Source organism: Capra hircus, chromosome 16, assembly GCF_001704415.2.
Source record: "Capra hircus breed San Clemente chromosome 16, ASM170441v1, whole genome shotgun sequence".
Lineage (NCBI taxonomy): Eukaryota > Metazoa > Chordata > Mammalia > Artiodactyla > Bovidae > Capra > Capra hircus.
Genome location: NC_030823.1, coordinates 41,410,864 through 41,434,025, shown reverse-complemented (window position 1 = coordinate 41,434,025; position 23,162 = coordinate 41,410,864). Strand labels below are relative to the sequence as shown.

Sequence of the window (23,162 nt, the reverse complement as noted above, 5' to 3'; positions counted from 1 at the left end):
GAATTCCAGACCCACTGAGCTGCAGACTGACCCTTATCTGCCCCAAGAAGTAATGCCGGAACCAGGGAGGGGGGCACAGAGGCCTGGCGCCAACGCTGGGGGGAGGAAGCGGGGCCAAGGCAGAGGCCAGAGTAGGGTCAGGGGAAGAAGCCTAGGATGGGATGGGATGAGGTGGGGAAGGCATGAGCCCCAAGGCGGCCCAGCCACTGTTTCTGCAGGTGCTGCCCTCCCACTCTCCACCAGCACCGGGTCAGGTGCTGGGGACCCCAGTCGGGCCAGCCCACGGCTCTGTGACTGAGAAGTGTTAAAGGGCTCTCTCTGTCCTGGGTTTTCCCGACACTTGAAACAGTCCAGAGTGATGAATTTTTAAAGCCCAGCATCTGTTTGGCTTCCCATGGTAGGGAGCATGTTCTCCGGCCAACTCCCCAGCTCGGAGCCCCTACTAGCTGCCTGGCCACCACCGCCTGTGGTCCAGAGCACCCTGGGCCTTCTCCGGGGTCCAACACTGCCAGAGTGGGGGATCTCGCAGCCTGAACGGTGACCACCCGGGAGAACACCCCGTGACAACTGTGGGCAAGGTGGTGGGCTCAGCCTGCCTGCCCCACCATGGAGCGAGTGAGGGGAAGCCCTGTGTAACGGGGAGAACCACTTGCGAATAAAGGTTTAAGCTGAAGCTGCCAAAAGAGCCATCTGCTGAGGCACTAATAATAATGATAATAATAATAATAAAGAGAGCACAGCAAAGCTGAAAAGACAAGGAGGGACAGGAGGGAGACACAGAGAGGGACGGAGATTAGCAGAAAGACGGCTGCCAGGGCCTGGCCCGGCCAGGTGCTGCCCCGCCAGGTACTGCCCGCCGGGGGCCTGAGCTGGGGAATCTGATGAGGTGAAGTTTTTTCACCTGCCAAGCCCGCTGCCTTAAGGAGGTAAAGGGGCAGGCCTGGAGTCAGGTGGTGAGGGTCAAGGTCTAGCCCGGGGTAGCAGGGGGGCATTGCACACTGAGGCCACCTGCCCACACCCCTTCTCATCCCCTTACTGTTTCACAGTGGCTTGCATTGCCCTCCCTGTACTCCCCGCCCCCAAGGCTCTGGATTAGCTGTGGAGGGGGGCCTGGTGCTCACCTGTGGCCGAGCCCTGCCAGCGGGCCCTTTCAGGTACCTGAGTCCTGCCTGGGGTACAAGCTGCTTAAGGGCCTGTGGTCTGGACCTCATGAAGGGGGCGGGGGCTCTGAGATGGGGCAGAGGGAAGTCCCTGGAGGGAGTCTGGAAGCAGGAGTGTGTGGGGGTGGGGAGGCAGCAGGCAGCTGATACTAGTGGTCAGATGGGCATGCAGTCCCACGGTCCCCAGCATTCCTGCCCCGCCCACCTCTCCAGGGCAATCTCCTCCCCAGGGGCCTACCTGGCAATATATTTCTGGTAAATGTTTACATCTTCAGTGACAGCTGGTTTATCTGTGGGCAATCCGTTCCTGGTGAGAGACACACAGGGCACAGCTGATGAGTGGACGAGGCAGCCTCCTGCCCCAGGCGTGTCTGGGGGCAGCTCCCTGCCCTGGGGTCCTGACCCTTGTCTCTCTTGCTCTGTAGCATCCTGGGCACTTGAGGTGGGATGGGAAAAGTCCTTTGGCAGAAAACTAGCACAGCTGGGTTTACTTGGCCCACCTTCAGCAAGGGCTAGGCTGTCTCAGGCTGGCAGGGCTGGAGGGCTCCACCCTGAACACGGGTCTGACCTAGAGTCCAACCCTCAGGAAGCCTGGGAAGCTGGGGCCCGGCCCCTCTTGCACACAGTGGTGTCAGGACACTGCTGGCTGAAGAGGGGTACCAGGGACCACTGGGGAAGACCCCAGGGGAAAGGGCAAGAGCAGCACCAAGCAAGTGTGGCTGAGGGGTCGGAAAAGCCCCCTGACACCCTCCATGCCAAGGGTGGCTCTCTAGATCTGCTCTCAGGTTTCGGGGCCCTCCCCCAAGAGGGATGGCTGTACGGAAAGGTATTCTCAGCCCCACACATGGATCCATCAGTCATTTTACCACTGACAAGGACTTTGCGCTGGGTCCGCCCACCCCAGCCTCCTACTGCCTCCTGCTGCCATTCATACAGCCCAGGCTCTGAATCCAGGAGCCAAGGCCACCAGCTTGGAGCCCAGAACCCCCAACCCAGCGCAGGGTTTTCCCAGTCAACCATAAGCCCACATGACCCTCATGGTGGCAGGCAGAGAAAGCCTGCTGTGAGCAGATGGGGTTACAATACTCTGCAGGTGTGTCAGCAGGTGAGCAAGTGCACAGCAGCACAGGCAGGCCTTGGAGATAATGCAGGCTCGCTGCCAGACCACCATGATCAAGTGACGGTCACAGTGAAGCGAGTCACGTGAATTGTTTTGGTTTCCCAGAGTACAGAAAAGGTATGCTTGTGCCATACTGTAGTCCATTAAGTGTGCAATAGTATCACGTCTGAAAAAACCATGCATATGTCTTAACTAAAAAATGCTTCACTGCTAAAAAATGCTAACCATCAGCTGACAATGCAAGGTTGCCACAAACCTTCATTGTACAAAAACACGCAACTTCTTCAAAGCGCAAACAAGGTTCGCCTGTATGTGGTGTGTGAGGGTGTGTGCACACAGCAAGATGTGTAGTATGTGGGTCCATGAACTGGGTGTGAGTGATTATGTAGGCTGTGCGAGTGTATGTGTGTGTGTGTAAGTACATGTGTGAGACTCTGGGTGCATCTGGATGTGCATAATGTGTGGGTGCATGTGTCCACAAGTGTGAGCTTCAGAGGCAGAAAGTGGGTCTCTGGGTCACCCCAGTGCTGGACTCAGGGCTGGCAGTGAGGGTGGTGCACGGCTTACTTGACAGTGGAGACGGTCCCCGTGGTGATGGAGTCTGTTTTGGAGAAGGCTGACTTCAGGTACTCGGGAGTGTTGAAAGGCAGGGAGGCAGATGGCTCAGGTCCTGGCCCAGGGGCGCTGGGAGCGGTGGGCACGCTGGCGAGGGGTGCGGGAGCCAGGCTGGGGGTGGGTGGAACCTTGGCAGGGCCAGGCTTCTGGATGGCCCGGACATCATACTTGGAGGGGCGCCCCACCTTGCCTGTCTTAAAGGCGATGGCCCCACCCATGTCAGGGCTGCCCTCCCCGGGTTTGAAGAGGTGCAGGTACTTGACGTTCTCCAGGTCGTACTTGGACGGCTTCTTGTAGGCGCTCCCGTTCTGGGGCCGCAGGTTCTCGCCCGTCTTCAGTTTCTGGATGAAGAAGTCGTACTTGGAGGCCCGGGCCACCAGGCCCTGCATGGGGACGCTGCTGTGCGAGGGCAGGGGCAGGATGGTGGCCTTGGTTTCCAGGTGCGTGGTGCTACTGGAAAGCCGCAGGCCAGGCAGGGGGCCCAGCACCTCCTTGCCCGCCCGCCCCTCTGCCGTGGTGCCGTGGGCCGGCCAGGACAGCTGCTCGCCGGCCTTGAGCTTGCGGATGTACTCCTCATACTTGGAGAACCGTGCCCGCTTGCTGAGGGCATCCTCGGAGGTAGGCAGCGCAGAGGAGGTGGCCGCCTCAGGGGTTGAGCCCGCGTGCAGTTTCTCGAAGCTGATCTTCCTGGCCAGCTCATCCCTTGTGTTCTGGTCGTCGTAGCCAAACATGCCAAGGAACTCGGTCATGGTAGAGGCCGCGTAGTCCCGCAGCGAAGAGGCCTCTCCTATGGGAGAGGAGAGGGGCTGTCACCTCTGGGAGGGAGCAGGGTAGCCAAGGGACAGGCCACCCCCAGAGAGGGAGGGGGCTGCCGAGGGGCGGAGCAGGACATGATCTATGGACATTTGGCTCACTTGTTAGGTTTTACGACTCTTAAATTAATTTGTTTAAAAAAAAAGTAATTAATACTGGGGTAAAATAAAACGAGTTCATCAATGCCAGGAAAATCAATTTCCTAAATGTTCTGGCCGATGGCTTTTCAGTACATTAAACAAAGTTTCATAAATGTCTCCGCTCTCTCGCCTTGGCCTAATATGAAAGAGAAGTCATTTTACTGGAAGTAAGGCCAGATCTCAACCTGCCTCCGGGGTAGGGGTGGGAATGGGGGCTGGGGACAGGTAGGGCTGTGAGCCAGCGGCTGGGCAGTCAGGAGGACCCCTGGGGACTGGTCAGGGGTGGGCCTGGCAGAGCTGGCCTGGCAGACCCTCCCTCCCCCCAGAAATGGACACACAGACCCCTGATCCCCAGGAGGAGGACGAGGGGCTTGCCCGAAGCCTCCTCAGAAGCTGTCCTCTTGGCCCCTCCCAGCCCCCCCGGGTTGCTAACAGCCCCAGACAACAGGGTCAAGGCGGCAGAGAGCTGCTGATGTGAAGCTCAGACTCCCTCAAGGCCCCACCCCAGCCAAGACTTATGACATGGGGAGGCCTGCAAACCTCCCTGCCACCCTCTGGTCACTCGTGTTCACGCACAAGGGTGGGCCACCCCGAGCAGAGTCAGGGCCGGAGACATAGCGGCTGACGGTCCGCATCTTTCACCCCAGTGTCCACGGCAGGGCACATGGGGAGTCCCCCGCAGCCACCTCCCCGTGGGGCCGTGCATGCACACACACTCTCACAAGCTCACGTCCTAGTGATCGTCCGAGACACACATACACGTGTACCCAGACTACCTCAAACTCCACATCCAGCTTCCCAAGACGGTCCCATTTGGCCTGGGGCTGTTCCCTGGAGACGAACCCCCTTCCACACACAATGTGCCACCATTGCAAGCCTGTGGGATGCCCCCGCCCCCAGGACGTGTCTTCCTGTGCACTCACTAACACCGACCATCTGCTATACCCCGAGTCAGGGGTGGGGACACTCAGGTGGGTGAGACTCGTCGGGCTCCAGAGGACATGTGTGTTCTCCCTACTCCTGTCTGAGCCTGCACACCCGGGCACACAGAGCAGGAGGACCCTCGGCTGGGGCGCCCTAAGAGCACGGCCAGGGAAAGGTGTGGCCAGAACCCAGCAGCAGGCTCTTCTCCCATCCCCAGCCCCACCTGGAGGTGGTCTAAGAGCCGAGCTGGGTTCCGGCAAAAGAGAAGACCTAGCAGCATGTAGACAGAGCCTCCGCGCTCCTGGGAGGAGGGGAGGAGGGCAGTCCTGTGGGGTCTGGGGCCCTCCGGGTGAGGACAGAATAGTCATGGACAGCACCCAGCCCCCAAGGTGGGAAGAGTGACTCTAGGAACCAACAGATGGCTTTCCCCCTGAGCTGGCTGGCTGGTGGGCTGCTGTCCTGACCTCAAGCCACTTGGGGTGGGGGACCCAGCCTGGGAGGGGTGGGCTCTGGATGCTAGATTCAGTGGCTCAGGGACCAGGGAAAGGGGCTAAAAATAGCTGGAGGCAGCTGAGCCCTCACTATATATGGCAGAGAATCAGAAGGCTTTGAAGGGCAGACAGCTTAGAGCAGGGAGGGGGCCAGGCAGGGGTCCCGGGGGCAGCCGAGAGGCCTGCATTCCCAAGGCCACGGTGGGCAGCTTGGGCTCTGGCTGCCCAGCTCCAGGGCCCAGGCTGAGGAGGCTGCCTGGAGTCATGCTGCCATCCTGCTGCTATCCCAAACCCGAGGGGGTGAGGCCTGGAGCCATGAGGCCACGAGCAGTTTCCAGCCCTGCCTCCTGCTGTGCCAGCTTGCCAGTCCCCCAGGAGGAACTGGGGTGCTGAAGGGACAGTGGCCCCGTCCCTGTCCCTCCCCACTCCTCAGGCCCAGCACAGTCACCTTGTGTCTGGGAACGGCAAGGGCTTTTCCTATCAGAGGAAACTGAAGGTCACACTTTTCCTCATTGATCTTGCAATGTTTGTTAATTACTCTGTCACTGATGTGGCGAAGGATAATTAAACAGCTCTGTTTATATCTTATATGCATAATTATGTGGCTGCGCAGGGCTCCCCGTGCAGGGAGGAGATGCGCCCCTTGCTGCAGGGGAAGAGGAGGCTTGGGATGCTAGGCGCCCGCTGCAAGGAGGCTGGGGAGCTGAGGAAAGCCCCGGGCCCAAGTTCCAGCCCTGGCCATGCCCCCTCCCGCCCAGAACTGAGGTCCTTCCTCCTCAGAGCAGAAGGAGCTCAGGGCTGCTCTGCATCTAAGGACACGTGGACCCCAGAAGAGCCAGGCCTTAGCCATCTCATGGGAGAGAGGTCAGCCAGGGGACCACGTCCGGGGCAGGTGGGTGCAATGGGATCTGCTGGCTGGCTGTCCCTCTCCACATATCCAGGTACTAAGCCCCCTAACAGGCTCCTTCCCAAGCAGGTACTTGTGGCGAGCCATCTACCCACACACTATCCATCCATCCATCCATCCATCCATCTGCCTGTCCACCCATTCATTTGTCTTCCTGAAGACCCACTGTGTGTTCAGCAGCTCATCACAACCCTGCTCACACGTCTGGAAAGATGCTTTCTCAGGCCCTTCCCTTCTCACCCCTGCCACACCACCGCCCGCCCCAACCCCTGCCCGATTCCTCTCCCCCATGCCAGCCGTGACCTCGGCCCCAGCCCCCACCCCCTCAGAAGTCCTCCCTGGGCCCAAAAAAGGGGTCACTACTTGGAGCAAGAGTGAGGGAAGAGGGCATGCTCTGTAGACACACCACTCCTCCTCCTCATGGGGTTCTGTCCCGTCCAGGGCTTAGACACCCACCTGAAGCCTGCTTGGTACTGGGGCCACCGTCATCCTTGGAGGCTGCCCCGTCCGAGTCCTTCTCCTCCAGGACGCTGCCGTCCTTGGGGGGCTCTTCGCCGTGGTCCTCCTCGTCGCTGCAGCCCTGGGGCTGGACCATGTAGACACCCTCGGGTGGCAGCTCCAGGCCCTCCCGGGCGATCCGCCCCAGCACGGGCACGGGTGCCGGCTCCTCGCTGTACTCCCCGTTGACCCACTTCTCAATCACCGCCCGCCTCTTGTCTTCTTCACTGCGGGGGGCCCGGGCCACGCCAGACTCAGGGCCGCTGCGCTCTTTGTCCCGGGGCCGCAGCGGGCTGCCCTCAGCGTGGGCGCCAGCCTCCCCACCCTTCTCCACCTCCACCTGGCGGCTCAGCTTGGCGCAGATGGCGTTGAGCTTCAGGCCGCCTTTGCGCTTGGCCGCCATCGCGGGCTTTCCTGCGGGCGGGTCGGTGCACCGGGTGCCTTCAGCTGTGGGGATGAAAGAGAGGGGTCAGAGGCACCGACACCCACCTCAACAGTCCCACTTCCCCCAAGCCAGAGGTCTCCCCAGTCACGTTCCACCCCACTGCCCTGAGACCAGGGCACATCTGTCCCCTCGCTAGACTGTGGGTTCTACTCTCAGAGCCTGGCGTGGACTATGTGGTTCAGAAATATCTTGTAAATGGACGAATGAGTGAATGAATGACTCCACGCACAGGAAGAGTCTTCTTCTCAGCCCTGGCTCCTGGAAGCACTTCCTCCCTGTGTCTGGCCCTGGGAGCCAGGACAGGTGTGCCTCAGGATGCCACTCTGCCTCGGCCAACTCCTGCAGCCCTGGGAGCCTGGCTGGCCCCAGGAAGCCCACTTTCCAGATCTGAGAAGCGGGAATAGATTGGGATTCCTCAGATCCCCAGCGGAATGCCCAGAGGCTGCCGTTCTAGTGCCTCATCCCTGAGCACGACAGCGCTATGCAAACGGCCTGGAACTGTAAGTAGGCTGCCTGGGCACTGGTCACCTCCCTCTCGGCCACTGAGCAGGGCGCCCAGGGTCTTGGGGGTGGGGAATGGCAAGACCACCCCCATACAGCTGGAACCTGCCACAAATGCCAGCCAAAGCTGACACACCTACACCGGTTTATTGTATGTTGGTCCATCTGTCTGTCCACCCATTCATTCAGCAAGCTCCCACATGGCAGTGCCAGGGGTGGGGCGGTGGCCACGGCAGACACAGTCATGGCTCACACTCCCTTTGTGCACAGGGGGCCCCACCGAAGCCTCTAGATGGCAGGACTCCCAGGGGGTGGGCATGGCCGCGTCTCCACAGAGCTCAAAAGGCTAAGCCAGGAGAAGGATTCTGCTCCCAGGCCCCCAGTCAGATGGGACTTCACTATAATGGATCGAGAGCCTAAACACACACGCCTGGAGCCCACTGAGAGGCTGACTCGGACAGAAATGGGTGCGCTTGGGCCAGGACCTCACCTGTAGGCAGACTTGGCTTGTGCACACAGATGGTGGCCCCCTGATACAGACAATGCCCGGCAGCCCCAGGTCCTTGTCTTGAAGCCAGACGCCCAGTTCTCCCAGTCCTGCGGCCCTGGCTCTTCCAGGCCCCACCCTCGCCCTAGCCGGATGCCCACTCTACCCATGTTTGCCCACATCTCCAAGTCTGCACTGCTCACACCCAAGTCTCCCAGCACCACTGTGGGCTCTTTCCCAAGGCTCATTGATGGGGTCCCTCATCACGCCATCCCACCCAACCTCCAGGCCAGCCACCAGGCTCTGTGACACCAGGCTTCCTCAAGCAGGCCTATGGGGGGCAGGCCGCACCTGGGCCCCTCTGCCCCCGGCCCTGGTAGAGAAAGAGGGTGGGAGTGGGGGAGCCTGCTCTATTTTTACCAGGAGGTAAGCAGCCAAGTGTGTATGGCAGACGGCAAATGAATCTATAAATATTTATCCCAAGGAAGAGGGAAGCAGAAGCTCCCAGGGCTGCACTTGCTGCTGGTGACACCCCGTCCCTGGGCCCCCACCCATCCTGGAGCCTCCTGGCACTTGGGCCCACCCAGCCCTGCCCACCCTTTCCTGATGCCGGCCGTGTGCCTGGCTCAGTCCCTTGCGGGCCCCCCACCAGCTGTGCTGCAGCTGTGTGCCGGGGGGCCCACCCCCCGCCCGCAGGCCCCGTGGCTCCGCCCACGCCCCCGACACCTGCCCTCCAGCTGCTGCTCTGCCCCAGCCCACCTGCCTTCCAGATGCTGCCCTCCCTCTGACTCCCGCTGCTCCCAGGGGTGGAGGTGGGGAAGGCATGTCGGCCTGGGGTGCAGGGCAGGAGGCAAAAGCAGACCTTCCTCGAAAGTGCACACACATAAGAGTCTGGGGCTGTGAGTAGAGGGGTGTTTGTGTGTGTGTGTGTATGTGTGTGCGTGTGTGTGTGTGTGTGTGTGTGTGTGTGTGTGTGTGTGTGTGTGAGTCGAGGTTCAAGTTGCCTGCCCACCCGCCTTCTGGCCCACCCCATGGGGCCTTCTCCTCTACCCCTCCTTCAGGACCCTGGGACCTGCAGACTACCCCCCTCGTGGTCTGACCCCAGGCTCCTGTCCATGTAAACATTCCCCTGACTTTCTTCCCTAAAATATAAACGCCGTGGCCGGGCCTCAATGGGAGGAAGCCATCCGTCCCCGGCCCTGTCACTGCCCCTTTCATCTCCTTCCCGCCACCAGCCTGCCCGCTGCTCTATTTACACTGGAAACTTCCTCTGGGAACAATACTGCCCAGAAGGCCGGCTTGGGCTGGAGGGTGGGAAGGCTCGGGGACTCCCGTACCACTAACCCAAGACCCGGCTCCAGAGAGGAGGTGAGGGGCAGGGCGGCTGCAATGTGCCCAGCTGGGCCCAGGGGAAAGGAGCAGGCCGGTCTCTGCCTGTGGGCCGCCAGCCCAGGGCCTCTCCCAGCCTGCAACCTCTGGCCCCAGGGACGCTGGATGGGCCAGAGTGAGCCCTGGGAGGCAGCACTGCACCATGGTGTGGCCTGGCCTCTGGGGCAGACAGTCGTGAGTTCAGGGCCTGGCTCTGCCCCTTGCGAAGTTCTGGGTTCTGAGCGAGGTTTCCCCCCATGAAAGGGTTGCAAGACTAAGGTGACAGGGTGCCTGTCTGTGCCAAGCACAGGTCCTGACAGTCAGGCATCTGGGAAAAGGCAGCTGAGCTCTGGGAGGGGACAAACAGGCAAGTGTGGTGCCACCTCTGGGCACAAGATCCCTAGACCAGGAAACCACACCTGGGCCAGAAGAGGCTGCTGGTGGGGGGACAGGAGAGGCTGGAGGGCCAGGCTGTGGGCAACAAATGGTCCCTCCCCGGCTCCCAGAGTCTGAGCCTCCCCTCCAGGGGCTCCAAACTCAACAAGCCCCCTGCAGGCAGCTCTGTCTCCAAGCTGGGGGTCTTGCCCCGGGTGGAGAAAGGGAGGGGCAGAAACTGGCCTGTCCTTGCACCTGTTGGGCACTAGTTCACGGTGTCTCACCATGACCCCGTGAGGCAGGTACTGCCGTCATCCCATCTGACAGAGGAGGCTGACCCTGGAGCTGTGAAGACCTCCAGAGCCCGAGCGCACGAAGGCCGGGGTGCAGCAAGGTGCGGGGCTGCCGCCATACCCCCGTGGCGGCTCCGGAGGCTCCAGGAAGTCCCAGGCCACCCTGAGAGGGCTCCTCTCCACTCCTGCGCATCTCCTCCTCACCCCCACTCCCGGTTCCCATAACACGGAGCCCCCTAAAGTGTTAACTGTGATGGGTAAAATGGTGCAGCAGATTGCTACAATAAATAATTTACTGATATTTATAAATATGCAAATCAGCCAGCTTCAGAAATCGAATGAAGGGAGGGCCTCAGGAGAAGGGCCCGTTATGGCAGGAACTGCATCACTCCCTCCACAGGCTGGGGAAGGCCAGGGCTCCTGCCAGCTCTTGGAGAGGGAGGGGGCTCCTCTAGCTGCACCTGGGCCCCTCATCCCTGATCCCTGGGGACTAAGAGGGGGCTGGATTGGTTCCACCTCCTCGCCTGGTTAGGGCCAGGTCCTTCCTAGCCCTGGGTAGCCTGGGCTCAAGGGGACCGGAGACTCCAGGGCCTGATGCCCACGACTGGGTCTCAGAGTCACCCGTCCTGCCTGGGGGTAGGGGGCTGGGGTGGGGGCTAGTCCCCAGGGGCTAGCAGGGCTGGCAGCCCCTCCCCACCAGTGAGTAATGTGTTTTGGGGCCGGGCGGACTGTCAGCTACCAGGCTCCGGGTGCTTTATGGGCTCTGCCTGGTGGCTCTGAACTCCCTGGTAGGAAATAAAGTTCTCCCTGCGCGTCCCTTCTAAACATTTCACTCAGTGGAAACGGTGTTTAAGAAAAATGAGGACATATTTCTTTCTAAGGATGCAGTGTCCCCTCTGGGCGGCCTAATGCCCGCTGTACATCAAGAAGTGGTGAGGCAGGGGCCAGGCACCCGTCCCCTTGGGTGGGGGTGGTCCAGGGGGCCGGCCTGTCTGCTGCCAGGTGGCTCTGGCCACTCTGGTGGCCGCCCTGGCCCGCACAGCGTAGAGCAATATGGTAGCTGGCACCCTGAGCACCTCCCCTGTGCTGGGGATGGCACTGGGTAACAACTCAGAGCCTCACTGACACACCCACCCCCATCCCAGCACGGCCATCATCCTGTCCGTTTCCAGATGAAAAAGCAGAGCCCAGTGAGGCTGTCAACTACCACGGTCATCCAGCATGCGTGCGAGAGCTGAACTCAGACGTCTCACCATCAGAGACCCTAAGTGTACCACCCACAGCCTCCCAACCAGGGTGGCAGCAATTTCGGAGCTTCCCTGCCACTCATAAGGACTTGCACTTGATGGGCCACCAGCCCCAGGGCTGGGGTGCCAAGTGCTGAATTCTGAGGACAAGACAAGAGCAAGTGGACTGCCCTGGTTCCTGCTAGGATGGACAGTTCAATTTAGACTAGGAGGCAGACGCTTGCTCAAGTTGTTACAAGTGTGATCACTGTGGTGAAAAGTCTCAGTGGCACAGGAGAGGCGAGTCTAGGAAGCAAGGAAGGGTTCCCAGAGACACCTGTCCCGGCTCTGCTCCCTCACGAGCTCCCTTGGGGCCCCATCATCCCCCTGCCTCCCTCCTCCCCCCACCACGCAGCCCAACTCCATCTTAACAGTTCCAGCCCTGTCTCCCCAGGCACGACCTGTGCCCTAGGAGAACAGAGGTGTCCTTCCTTCCCTCTTGGGCTCAATCCTGCACCTCACTTGGCGAAGAGGAGCAGCTACTGCTCCTTGAGGCCCTCAGCCGGGCCGCCTGGTCCCCAACAGCTCCAGGTGGGGAACTGGGAGGGGGGCAGCCACTGGGCCCTACGTGTGCCCCTTTGTTTATTTATTTATTATGATTTTTTAGTCCAGTTAAAAGGTTTACTATCCAGACGCGTCTAAGTGGCCTCACTTAGCGTAAGTAACTCTATAAATCAGGGAAACTGTTAGCATCCACCGCACAGGCTGGCCATCAATCTCCACCAGGTCACAGCCAAACAGGAAGGGGAGAAAAAAAAAAAAAGAGTTACCACCCAGGGGAGATTTAAAACACACACACACAGCGCACACGCAGACTGTGTGAGCGCACACACACTCGGACGTCTCGGTATTTGTACAATCATATTATAGTCACATGTGTACACACACAGCGGCCCGGAGACTGGCTGTGCTGCGCGCGGCATGACATGGATGCATGCACGTGGCTCCTGCAGCCCGAGGGGGACACACCTGAGGGAGGGGTGAGCCCCCAGGGCCAGGCTCTCAGTGCCTGCGGCTCAGGAGGGCGGTGGGACCAGGAGGGGCTTCAGCTGGGTGCCTTCCCCTTCTGTGGCCCCTGCCTCTGCCAAACCCCAAGGGGCCAAGCTTTTCCCTTTTGCGTGCAAGAGGCAGGGAGGTGGTGCCCAAGGATGGGGCAGGGAGGTTGTCAGCCCCAGGCCACTGACAGGCCCTTGTCCCCTGTACCCAAGGCTGGGCACACCCCAGATGCAGCACGTGACTCAAGGAGGGCAGCACCATCCGGACGAGCGGCCAGCTTCAATGCAGAGCCCAGGAGGATGCCCGGCGAGGCGAGCTTTCTGCAGCAGCCTCAGGAATGCCTCACCTTCTCACTTGAGAAGATGCGGCTGGATGCGCACAGAGCTTGGACATAGGCCCCCACCCCATCCCCAGAGGAGAGGCCCCAGACCTAGAAGGTCCCCACCAGGAACGGGGGTGGGGAGGCCGCTCCTGGCATTCTCTGAGAGTCCCCAAGGCCAGGCCGGGCAGTCGGAGGGCGGAAGACCCGCCCAGGCCCACCGCCTCTCCCACCTCGCCCAGAGGCCTCCCCGGCTCACCCGCCCGCCTGCCCGCTGCATCTCCCCATGAACTCTATTTCTCTTTCCTCTCTGAAAACAACTGAGCTGTAAATACTGTTTAACCTTCTCCCCCCCTCCCCCCCACCCCCTCCCCTCCACACTATAAAAACACAAATATGCCATAACTCAGCCGGCCCGGCCGCCCAGCCTCCAACATGCCCTGCGCCCGGGCCTCTCAGGAAGGTCATTACAAACGACTTTCCGATTCACTGCTCCTGAAATAATTTTGTGTATTAAAACCTGAATCTGCACTTTCTGGGGCCGAAAGCCTCGCTTAATTATGGCGGGTGTCCTTGGGACGGACAGTGATCCTTCACTCGCCAGCCCGCGCTCCAGCCCTCCGCCCGCCAGCCCGCCCCCCTCCCGGGGCCCAATCTGTTTTCAAAGTGTGTCTGTCCTTTATTAAATTGTTTTCTTTTCCACATTATCAGTTGCCATGGAGACCTCATCTCTCGGATTATTTGAATTTCATTATATCTATTGATTTGGGAGCATTTCATCTTTTTTATTGTTTTTCTGTCAATTTTCAAAACGAATAACCATCTAATTTGCGTCAGTGCTGATTATGTTTGTCCCTCAATAGAGGTCGGCAGCTGCGCTGGGGAAACAAATCAATGAAAAACCATCATAAAACTCCCCACTCCAGTCTCCAGGATGTGTGGGTGACATTCCACGCCTGCGAGACACACACTCATCAGCTCCAAGTTCGGCTACGGTGGCGGCTGCTCCTCTCCACGTCCGCCTCCTCTGGCCTTAATATTTAATTCTGCGATTTGGGGCATTACTAGTGGTGTTTTTATTAGTGCGTGTGCATGTGAGTGTGCTGTTGGGTTAATTTGTGGGTGAGGCAGGGAAACCCCAGAGGAGGGCAGGGTGGACGGTGCTGGGGGTGCGGTGGGAAGTGGAAAAAAGGGGGGACGCCCAGAGGAGGGGACGGAGCCCGGGACCACCGGGAGGACCACGATGAGGGCTTGGGAAAGGGGGGACGCAGAAGTGGGACTGAGCCAAGGGGAGGAGAAGAGGGAATTCAAATTGCTTACTTTGTTGGTTTTTTTTAAATAATTTATGCAATTTTAAGCATTTATGTATAAATTTTTTAATAAGCCACCCTGGAGCAGGATGGCCATTAACATCCCAACGTCCTTCTGTCCAATGGGCTGGCGGAGAGGATCAATTTCTGAGAGTACTTTCCCTTTTTTATGACATGATAAAATGCTTTTAAAGCAACTTACACAAATATGGAAATTTTTTTTTTCTTTTTTTCCCCGTCCCCTCTCCCTTCCCCTAACAGCCTTCTTATCCACTGGGGATGGGGGGGTGTTCTCACACGCACACTCACGCTCACGCTCTCGCTCCTGCGGGGGGAGGGGGCAGGGGGCTGGCTGGGAGAGAGCCCCAGTTCTAACTGGAACTGGCCGCCTGTCCTTCTAACAAGGGCATAAACTTTCATTACCCATGCACGCAGTCAAAGACAATTTAGGGAAACGCGCTGCTCGGAAAAGGAAAACCTCAGCGATTCGTGGCCCACGCTGCCGCTGCCATCTGGGGGGCTGCTGCCACCTCCAGCCCCCAGTGAGAGGGAGCCAGAGCCCTGAACCTTGGGCCTTGCCTGGCAGAAGCGGGGTGGGGGGAGCCCCTGAGGGTCACAGCCACACAGGGAGAGGAGGGACCAGACAGAGCCCCGGTGACACCCAGATTGGGCAGGGGCTGGGCCCCCTTGGTCACGCTCCTCCCACACCCCTTCACTAACCCCAGTCAGGCATGAGCCCTTGAGGGCAAGCACAGGACTCCAGGGCTGTCCCAGAGTGGACACTCAGCTCTGTGGATGAACAGACAGAGGGACCGAATGAAAATGAAGCAGGAAATTGTCCAGATTGCAGGGGTCCACGCTGGAGACTCATGGTGCTGGGGAAAGGCTCCCTCTCCAGGTGTTACCTCCTGCAGAAGTAGGTCTGGGGCAGGAATGCTTCTGCGTATAAAGGATCAGGGCTACCAGAGCGAGAAGGGGTGTCCTGGCCACTACCACCCTGACCCTGCACTTGAACCCCTAACTCCCTGAGATGGAGCCAAACCTTGTGAGGAAGAGGGTAAGTGGCTTAAGACTTAAGGGCGACCCTTATTTCCATGTCCCCATTACCTTCCAGACCCTAGTCCTGAGGGCTGGGGCAGGTGGAGGGCCTGAAGGGTGAGCCCAGTCCCAAGACTGAGGGGGATGACTCTGGTTCCCAGGGCGGATTGGGACGGTGTTCACCCTGCTGCGCTACACCTGGGCAGCTGGCCTTTAGAAGCTTCCAAATAAGATAAACTGACATTAGAAACTTGGTGTGTATGCTACCTCACTACACACCACACTACACTACAGAGTCGTGTCTGACTCTCTGCGACCGCATGGACTGTACCCTGCCAGTTTCTCTGTCCATGGGATTCTCCAGGCAAGAATACTGGAGCGGGTTGCCGTGCCCTCCTCCAAGAGATCTTCTACACCCAGGATCAAACCGCGTCTCTTACGTCTCCTGCATTGGCAGGCGGGTTCTTTCCCATTAGCACCACCTGGGAAGTCCTAGAAACTTGTCCCCCTCTTAAAAACTTGTCACTTGAAGCAAGTTACATCTCTGCCCTGGACATCCGTGTCCTCACCTGAGATGCCGGGTTGTTGAAAAAGAGGATGTAGGGAGACATGTCTGGCGCAGTGTTGCGCAGCAGGGTGCCTGCCACCATACTGGATGGTGACTGTGGACAGGGTCCCTGCCTCGGGAGCAGGAAGGGCTGTTGCAGTCAGCGCAGAGTCCAGCCCTGCACAGCCCAGCCTTTGCCCAGAGATCTGGGAGGCCTCTTCCTGCCTCCGCCTGCACCCCAAGCTCAACTTTCTCCTGGGGCACTCCCACCCTGGAGCCCCCGAGCATCTCTCCGGATGCATCCCATTCCCTGGTGAGCCTGACCATGGGCAGCCCAGGAAGGGCCCCACGACCTTCGGCGGCAGTCACATGGGAGCACCCCTAGGGTAGCCTGTGGTCAGGCTACCCCAGCCCTCTCGGGACGTGAGTGGAGCAGGGCTGTGCCCACCCTCTTCCTCACTGGTGCTCAGCCCACCCCCTACCCCCCAACTGTCATTAAAATAACAAGTTTCTGTTACAATCTAAACATTCCCACATCGCATAAAGGGTTATATTACACCCTAGTCACTCCCGGGCCCGTGTTTGCACAGAAAAGCTCACGGCAGGTCCCCCCTCCTGACGAAGTGACTTATTAAAGTTTAAACAGTAATTAACAGAACAATAAAAATAAAGGGATGTTTGGGGAGTCATAGTGCACACAGGGTTTTTGGCAGTGCCAGCAGTTTTTCAGTGCCCTGCGCTGGCAGCAAAATGCGACTGTGAAGCCAGGGGGGACGGAGGGCCGGGCCAGGGTTGGGCTGGGGAGACTCTGGGCCTGGAAGGTGAGAAACTGAGGCTGCACGGGAGGGAGGGGATGAGAGGGCTGCTGGGAAGCCCTTCTGGAATCCGTGGGGCCACCAGCCCCGCCAGGATCCTGGGTGGCAGGCTGGGCATGGGGGGAGCAGGAGAGGCAGTCTGATAGCCACAGTAAGTCCACTGAGCTAGGCTGCAGAGGCTCTGTGATGCCAGGGCCCAGTTTGGCCCTGGGCTGTTGCTGGAAGTCCAGTGCCCTGGTCCCATCCAGCCAACGCCGGCATGGACCTGACAGGGGGAGGGGGTGTTGTTGGGTACCCTGGTCCTGTGGGCATCACCAGACCCTGCAGCTATTCATTCCTGGGGCTGGACCCTGGCCACTCTGGCTTCTCTCCCAGCCAGGCAGGGATCTCTCCCCATTCCTGTGCTTGGGGCACTGCAGTGCTGAGAATTGTCCCAAAGTCCCTGGCCTCTACTAAACATGAGTAAAGACTCAGGGGGAGCCTTCTTCTCCACCCTCTGGGAGGTGGAGACCGGCTGGCCCACTATCTCTGGGTCCCGCCTGAAGGGAGGAAGCACCTGGCTAGCTAGGGCAAAGTGGGCCCCACTGGTGGGCCCTTAATTTGCAAAGGTCCTCAGGAAGCTGGCCTATGGCTAGGCCACTCATTTTTCGCCTCTCCTGTCCTCCCTCCACAAATTCTACCTAGATGCTTAGACACCTGGGCTGGGGGTTGGGGGGGAGCGGGTGGCGGGCAGAGGTCCTGAGGGATGGGGGAAGGGGACAGCAGAGAACCAGGGAGGAGCCTCAGAGAGAGGAGGGCCTCCACCTGGATGAGGCCAGTGAGCTTGGTACTGTTTGCTCAACGACTTGGGAGCTGGGGAAGGAGGGACCGCAGGAACGGCGAGTGGCCACAGTGCACATGTGTTATCCCACGCTGACCAGGCGATGGGTACCAAGGTACTACTGGGCAGGCCCTGGACACACCGACTCCCCAGGCCCTGGCCGTCACAGGCTATGTTGCCGGGTGCTCTCGCAGGCTATCCTCTTTTAACCCAGAGCTCATGGCCAGTCTTGCTGCCCTTGCCTGCCCTTCCTCTACAAGGAGAGCCTCTCTGCAGTCACTGTTCTCACCACAGAACGTTAGTTCCCCAAAGTGTTCTTCAGTATGGCATCCCCAACTCAGGTTCTCCCCACGAGAGCAGAGTAAACGGTCCAGTGTGGGGCCACCATGAGGATCATGACAGCGGTCTCCACCCTTCTCTTGGCCTTCTCCATCTCCCTCGGGTCTCCGTGAGCCAACCTGCCCTCCTGCCTGCCTGTGGATCCCAGTTCTGCCGTAGCCTCCCTCCACCCTGGTGCCCACCAATGACAGCCTGGACCAACGTCAAGCCCAGAATGCAGCCTCTGGCCCCAGGCAAGCAGCCCCACCAGGTCCTGGCACCAGCTCCCCTGCTGGTTCCTCCACATCATAGCTGCAGGGGTTGACGGGAGCGGCTGCAAGTTGAGCATGGAGGCGAGACGCTGGGCTGAGCTGAGAGGCTCTCTCCAGCCTCATGTCTCCTGGGATCAGGTTCCCGGGCTGCTGGCACGCATAGAGGGCAGGAACTTGCCTAGGCTGGGCCTTCATGGTGCCTGGCCACACTGCTGCCTCCCTGCAAGGCCCCTGCAGACCCAGCTGGCCAGGGGAGGACAGGGCCCCAAGGCCCTCCGTGCTGCCCGGGATCTGGGCACAAACTCTGCCCCAAAGACATGGAGAAGAGCCAGCAGCGTTCCCTCTCCCTCTTTCCCAGGCACAGTTCTTTGGGGCTCCACCCCTTGCCCCAAGATGAAGGACTCTTGGTGAGGGGAGAGTGACACTTCCCAAGTGTGCAGCTGCTCTGCTCAGGAGCCAGGCTGCAAAGAATGACTGGGGCTTCAATGTCCTGGCCAGAGGAGGCCGACTGAGTTACCCAGCGTCAGGGACAGGAAGGGTGTGCTGGGGATTAGGAAGAGGACTGGCGGAATGCAGGGCCCCAAGGACGGCAGGTGGGGACAGAGAACTTGTAACCGCTGTGCTCTAAGGTGGGCAAACTGGGGGCAGGTTGCTCATCCTAATCCACTGTTTCTAGACTCCCCAGCTTCTCCCCTGCCGCCATGGCCCAGCAAAGTCCCCTGGCTGGAAAAGGTGCTCCCAAGGGTGGCAGCTCTCGGGGCAGAGGCTATCCTACAGGTGTACAGAACTTTAGAACCAGAAGGGCTTTGAGGCCCAAGATGGCTGAGAGACTTGTCGAAAGCCCAGGTCACTCACTTGTCAGGACCAAACAAATCCAGAAACCCAATTCCTCAACTAGGCCCTCTCATGACCAGCAGATCACACTGCTCATTTGTGTTTAAAAGTTGAATTTCCTGCAGCCTTGGAGACAAGCCCCCCACCCCAGGGCCCATCAGCCCCAAACTACACAAGGGTTCCCTGCTGGAGAGGCTTCAAGTCCCTCACTCACTCCCCTGGGCAAGGACGGTTCTAAAGTAGCCCTCCTAGGGTGCAAGGCTCCAAGTCAGGCTCCTCAACTCACTTAGGGAAGCACAGGTGGTTTCTGGCTCTGTGACCTGGCTTACCACAGGAAATGGGCAGGATACCTGGATGGGTGACCACGTGTTGCAGGAAGGGACTTCCGCTTTCAGGGACTGAGACGACCCCCCCACACACACACACCCGCCCGCCAGAACGTGTGAGCTGTGCTATGAAAGGGAAACAGGGCAAACACCATTCTGGGAGGAGAGGAGAGACCTGGCAGAGAGAGGTGCGGGGCAGGTAAGCATAGCCTCCGGGAGCCCCCAGGAAGAAGGTGGGGGTGGTAGCAGGTGGCAGAGGGGTGCTGCGGATGACACTGCTGCCCCCACCCTCCCTATAGCCCATCTCCACAATCCCCCGGCTGAGGCCGATGACGACGACATGAGGGGACTAATTTAGGAGTATTTTTAAAACTGTGGCCCTGGTGGAGGGGTTTAGCAGTTGTCAGCCATCTGGAGTAAGGAATTACTGTCACCTTCCTGATCCTATAGTCCCTAAACCCAAAGCTGGTTACAGCTCAAGGGGGAGGCAGCAGGTGGGCGGGGGCTGGGGCCTGTCCCAGGGAGATGCCCACAGGCCAGGAAGCACCTTCTCTGCCCTCGGAGGGGGCCTGGAGCCGGGGGAGGAGGCTGGAGAGCCCAGTGTCCTCTGCGCCCACTCGAGCTCCCCCGCCCGCTCACGCACGCTCACTCCCTGGGCCATGCCGGCTCGAGCAGGGGCCGTCAGGTAAATTAGATCTGAAAGCTGACAATTTCTGACCATATTTCCTTGATTATTTCAAACAAATGCACAGCAGCCGCTGTAAGGAGATTAAAGTGACATAAACGTCCCGAGTGGGAGGGGGGAGGGCAGAGGATTCAGGTCACCCCCATCCGTCCCCCGCCTGACAGACGCTATATCGCTATCCAATCCAATAAAAAATCCCCCCCTTTTGCTTTAATTAATTTTACAGCTAGCTTGCTTAATTACTTTCAATCAAAATCCTCCTGCCATCGCAAAATTAGAGATGGTTGAGCTCCATTAGCCTAAATTCTTCATTTCCATATAGAAAAGAGGCTGTCTGCATAGCCAGCCTGGGCACCCGGCAGGACAGACGCCTGTCTGCCCGCCCGCTGCCAGCCAGCCCACTCCTGGCTTCCGCTCCATGGCTATCTCTAGTCCGTATATTTCCCCTCGTTCTCTTTCGTCCTTGCTCCTTGGGCTGAAAGGAGGTGAGGTCCCGGGTAGGGTACCTTCCCCACCAGCCCCCACTCTTCCCGACTCGTGTGGGGACCGGTAGAGCTGGGCTGGACTGCCAGCGTCAGCTACCCCTGACAAAAGGAGGGCCAGTCCTGGGGTCCCTGATAAGGAGTGCCTGCTGCTCCCAAACCCATGGGAAGATCCAGGGCCCTCTGCCTCATCCATCTTCACGAAGCAGACCTCCCAGCCAGGCACGACCACTTCCAGCCTTGGACTTGGCCCCTAGTTAGTAAAAACCACCGGAACCCAGGTTACCCAGGGTCACCTCTCTGCTGACTCCTGGCTGGAGTCCTTGCTCACTACCAGAGCAACCCCAGGGCTAGCTGTCTCCATGGTGCTAATAGGCACTGCAGCGGCTCCCATGTTCTCCAGGGGCCCCATGAAGGCCCCTGCTCACCCTCCCATATCCCCGGTTTCCAGCCTGTGACAGCTGCTTGGGCTCCTCCACCCCCAGCCTGGGGCAGGTGGGTGGCGAGTCTGGGCTCCATCCACATCCTGTGCTTGCACCGGCTCCCTTCTCCTCCCCTCCTCCTGCCTCCTCCTCACAGCCCCCAACCTAAACTCCGGAAGCTCCACTTCAGGTTTTCCAGGCTACAGCCCTGAGTGTCACCACAGGGTCCAGCCCAACCTGGGCTCCAGCTGATTAAGGATCTGCAACAGGATGTAAGGATTACAATAAAACCTGGCTCCGGATCTACAGGGGCCGAGGGCCAAGTCCTGGCCCCAGGACTTCCCTCATCTCCCCTTTCAACACACCCCCTCCCTCTTAGCTGCCAAGGGCCAAGAAAGCCTGGGCCTCTGGGTCCTCCATGGGGTCCTGGTTGGACTGTGGATGACTGTCATGGGTAGCATGTGGGACTCAGGCCAAGCCTGGTGGGAAGGCAGGACTGGGAGGGGCTGGGGAGGGGACTGATGGCTGAAACCTGCCCTGGACCCTCCACAGGGACAGGAAGCCAATCCGGTTCTCCCCCTCAGAGAACCCACAGGAAGGTGGGGTGTCCTGGGTCTGACTTCTGGAAGCTCTTAGTGAGGCTTTTCTGGGAGCAGGCTTCAGGGCTGCCCTATTGCTCTGGCTCAAGGACTCGGGTTGGGCAAGGTAGTGGAACCTGGATCTTGGCAGCCAGCCTGCCCAGACACCAGGGACCCAAGGTCAGTCTGCAGGCTTCTCTTGGATCTTGCACTAAGGGTTAACCCAAGTCTTCCCCTTCTTGGGTCAGCTGAACTTCTCAAATACATTCCTAAGTACCTATGGGCACGGTCCCTGGTCCCACATTGGCCCTAGGGATCTAGGGAGAATGGTTTCAGGTATCAGGGAGCTCAGATTCTCATGGGGAAGACCCATTAGCACCAAAGCATTCCCCACACCATGGAAAGCACAGAGGGGAGGCCAGCTGCGAGTTCCAGGAAGGTGTCTAGGCCCAGATTGTGCCTGGGAGGGCAGCAGGTGCAGAAGGTGGGGGACCGGGGTGTCGCCTGCCGGGCTCCTGCCCCTCCAGCCGCTCTGCCCTCCACACAGGTTGGCATCCTGTCTCCTGGCCCCCTCCTTGGGGAGTTGTCAGCAGGGTGGGCGAGGGAGCCACGAAGGGCACGAGCAGCCCCGGCCTTGGGGGCATCTCTGGACTTCCTGATCACTCTCCCTCCCCTTGGGGGCAGAGCTGAAGTGCAGCTAACAGAGCAGCATTCTGGCTCTGCCCCTGAGGCACCAGGCCTGGCGCAGCTGGTGGAAGGGTGGTTGGAAGAGCAAGTTCTGGGCCAGATGCCCAGAGTTTGAAGGGGCTCAGCCGCAGTGGGGCGGTGAGGTCCCCGCCCATCCCACCAGCCAGCACCCTTCTCCTCCCCTCTGCCTGCCTCCTCACAGCCCCCAGTCTCAACTCTAGAGCAGGAGCACCTGGCTCTCACCCCGCTCCCTCCTCCAACTCGGGAAACCCTCCTGCATCTCAGGCCCGCCACCCCTCCTCCTGGGCTTCCCTGGTGGCTTAGCTGGTAAAGAATCTGCCTGCAATGCAGGAGACCAGGGTTTAATCCCTGGATTGGGAAGATGGGTCAGGAAGATGCCCTGGAGAAGGGGATGGCAACCCATTCCAGTATTCTTGCCTGGAGAACTCCATGGACAGAGGAGACTGGCGGGCTACAGTCCATGGGGTCGCAAAAAAGTCCGGCTCGACTGAGCGACCAACACTTTCACCCCTCCTCCTACACACTCCTTAGGGGGTCGTGGCTGAAATTTTACTTCTTCCGGGAAGCCCTCCAAACTGCAGGGCTCCCCCCTCCTCTGCCCTCTCTTTGCATGCTGCTGTTAGCTAGCACTTCTGTAATAACTCGGTTAATGATCCCTCTGTCTTGCTAGACTGCAAGATCTGCAGGACGGGACCACTGTTTTAGCACAGCTCCTGACCCAATAAATATTTACTGAACGGATACAGAAAACTAAGTGCTTCTTAAGTTCATCAGGGGAAGAGCTGGGATTGGGGTGTGTGTGGCCTGACTTCTGTCCCAAGCCCCCGTTGGAGCTCCAGGGTCTTTCCTATCTGTGAGGCTGGGACTAGGTGGGACTGAGGCTGAAACCCCTTCTCCTTGGTCTCTGGCCCTCTGGAGCCTCAGGTTCACCTCCAAGTGCCCTTCGCAGGGCTCTGCCTGGAGAACAAAGGAGGCCCCAGTTGTTCCCACATTGCTCTGGGAGAGGAGCAACTGCTGCTGGCCAGGCCCTGGCTGAATAAATCCAGCAACTGTTTGCAGGATAGTGCGATTCGTGATTCTCTCCCGCTACTCCTGTCTCTGTCCCAAAAAGGAGAAAGGGAAATTGAAAAAATAAATAAATAAATGGGGAAAGATCCCATCCCAAGCCCCACGACCTCCATAGCCCCGGCTATCCAGTCTGTCTGAAAATGTTATTAACACGCAGAGGGCACGGGGACAGCCACCTGCCGTCGCAGACAACTGGGACAG

General features: G+C 59.3%; 1 protein-coding gene across 3 annotated transcripts in view; it reads right to left on the bottom strand.

The window, feature by feature from the left end:
• CASZ1 (castor zinc finger 1) overlaps nucleotides 1-23,162 on the bottom strand; it is a 155,716-nt gene that overhangs the window by 21,821 nt on the left and 110,733 nt on the right. For all 3 annotated transcript variants that reach the window (XM_018060355.1, XM_018060356.1, XM_018060354.1), the window contains 3 exons: nucleotides 6,627-7,115; nucleotides 2,848-3,682; nucleotides 1,399-1,467 (listed from right to left, as the gene is read on the bottom strand). In XM_018060355.1, the coding sequence (XP_017915844.1) occupies nucleotides 1,399-1,467; nucleotides 2,848-3,682; nucleotides 6,627-7,115 (1,393 nt within the window). The remainder of the gene's footprint in view (nucleotides 1-1,398; nucleotides 1,468-2,847; nucleotides 3,683-6,626; nucleotides 7,116-23,162) is intronic.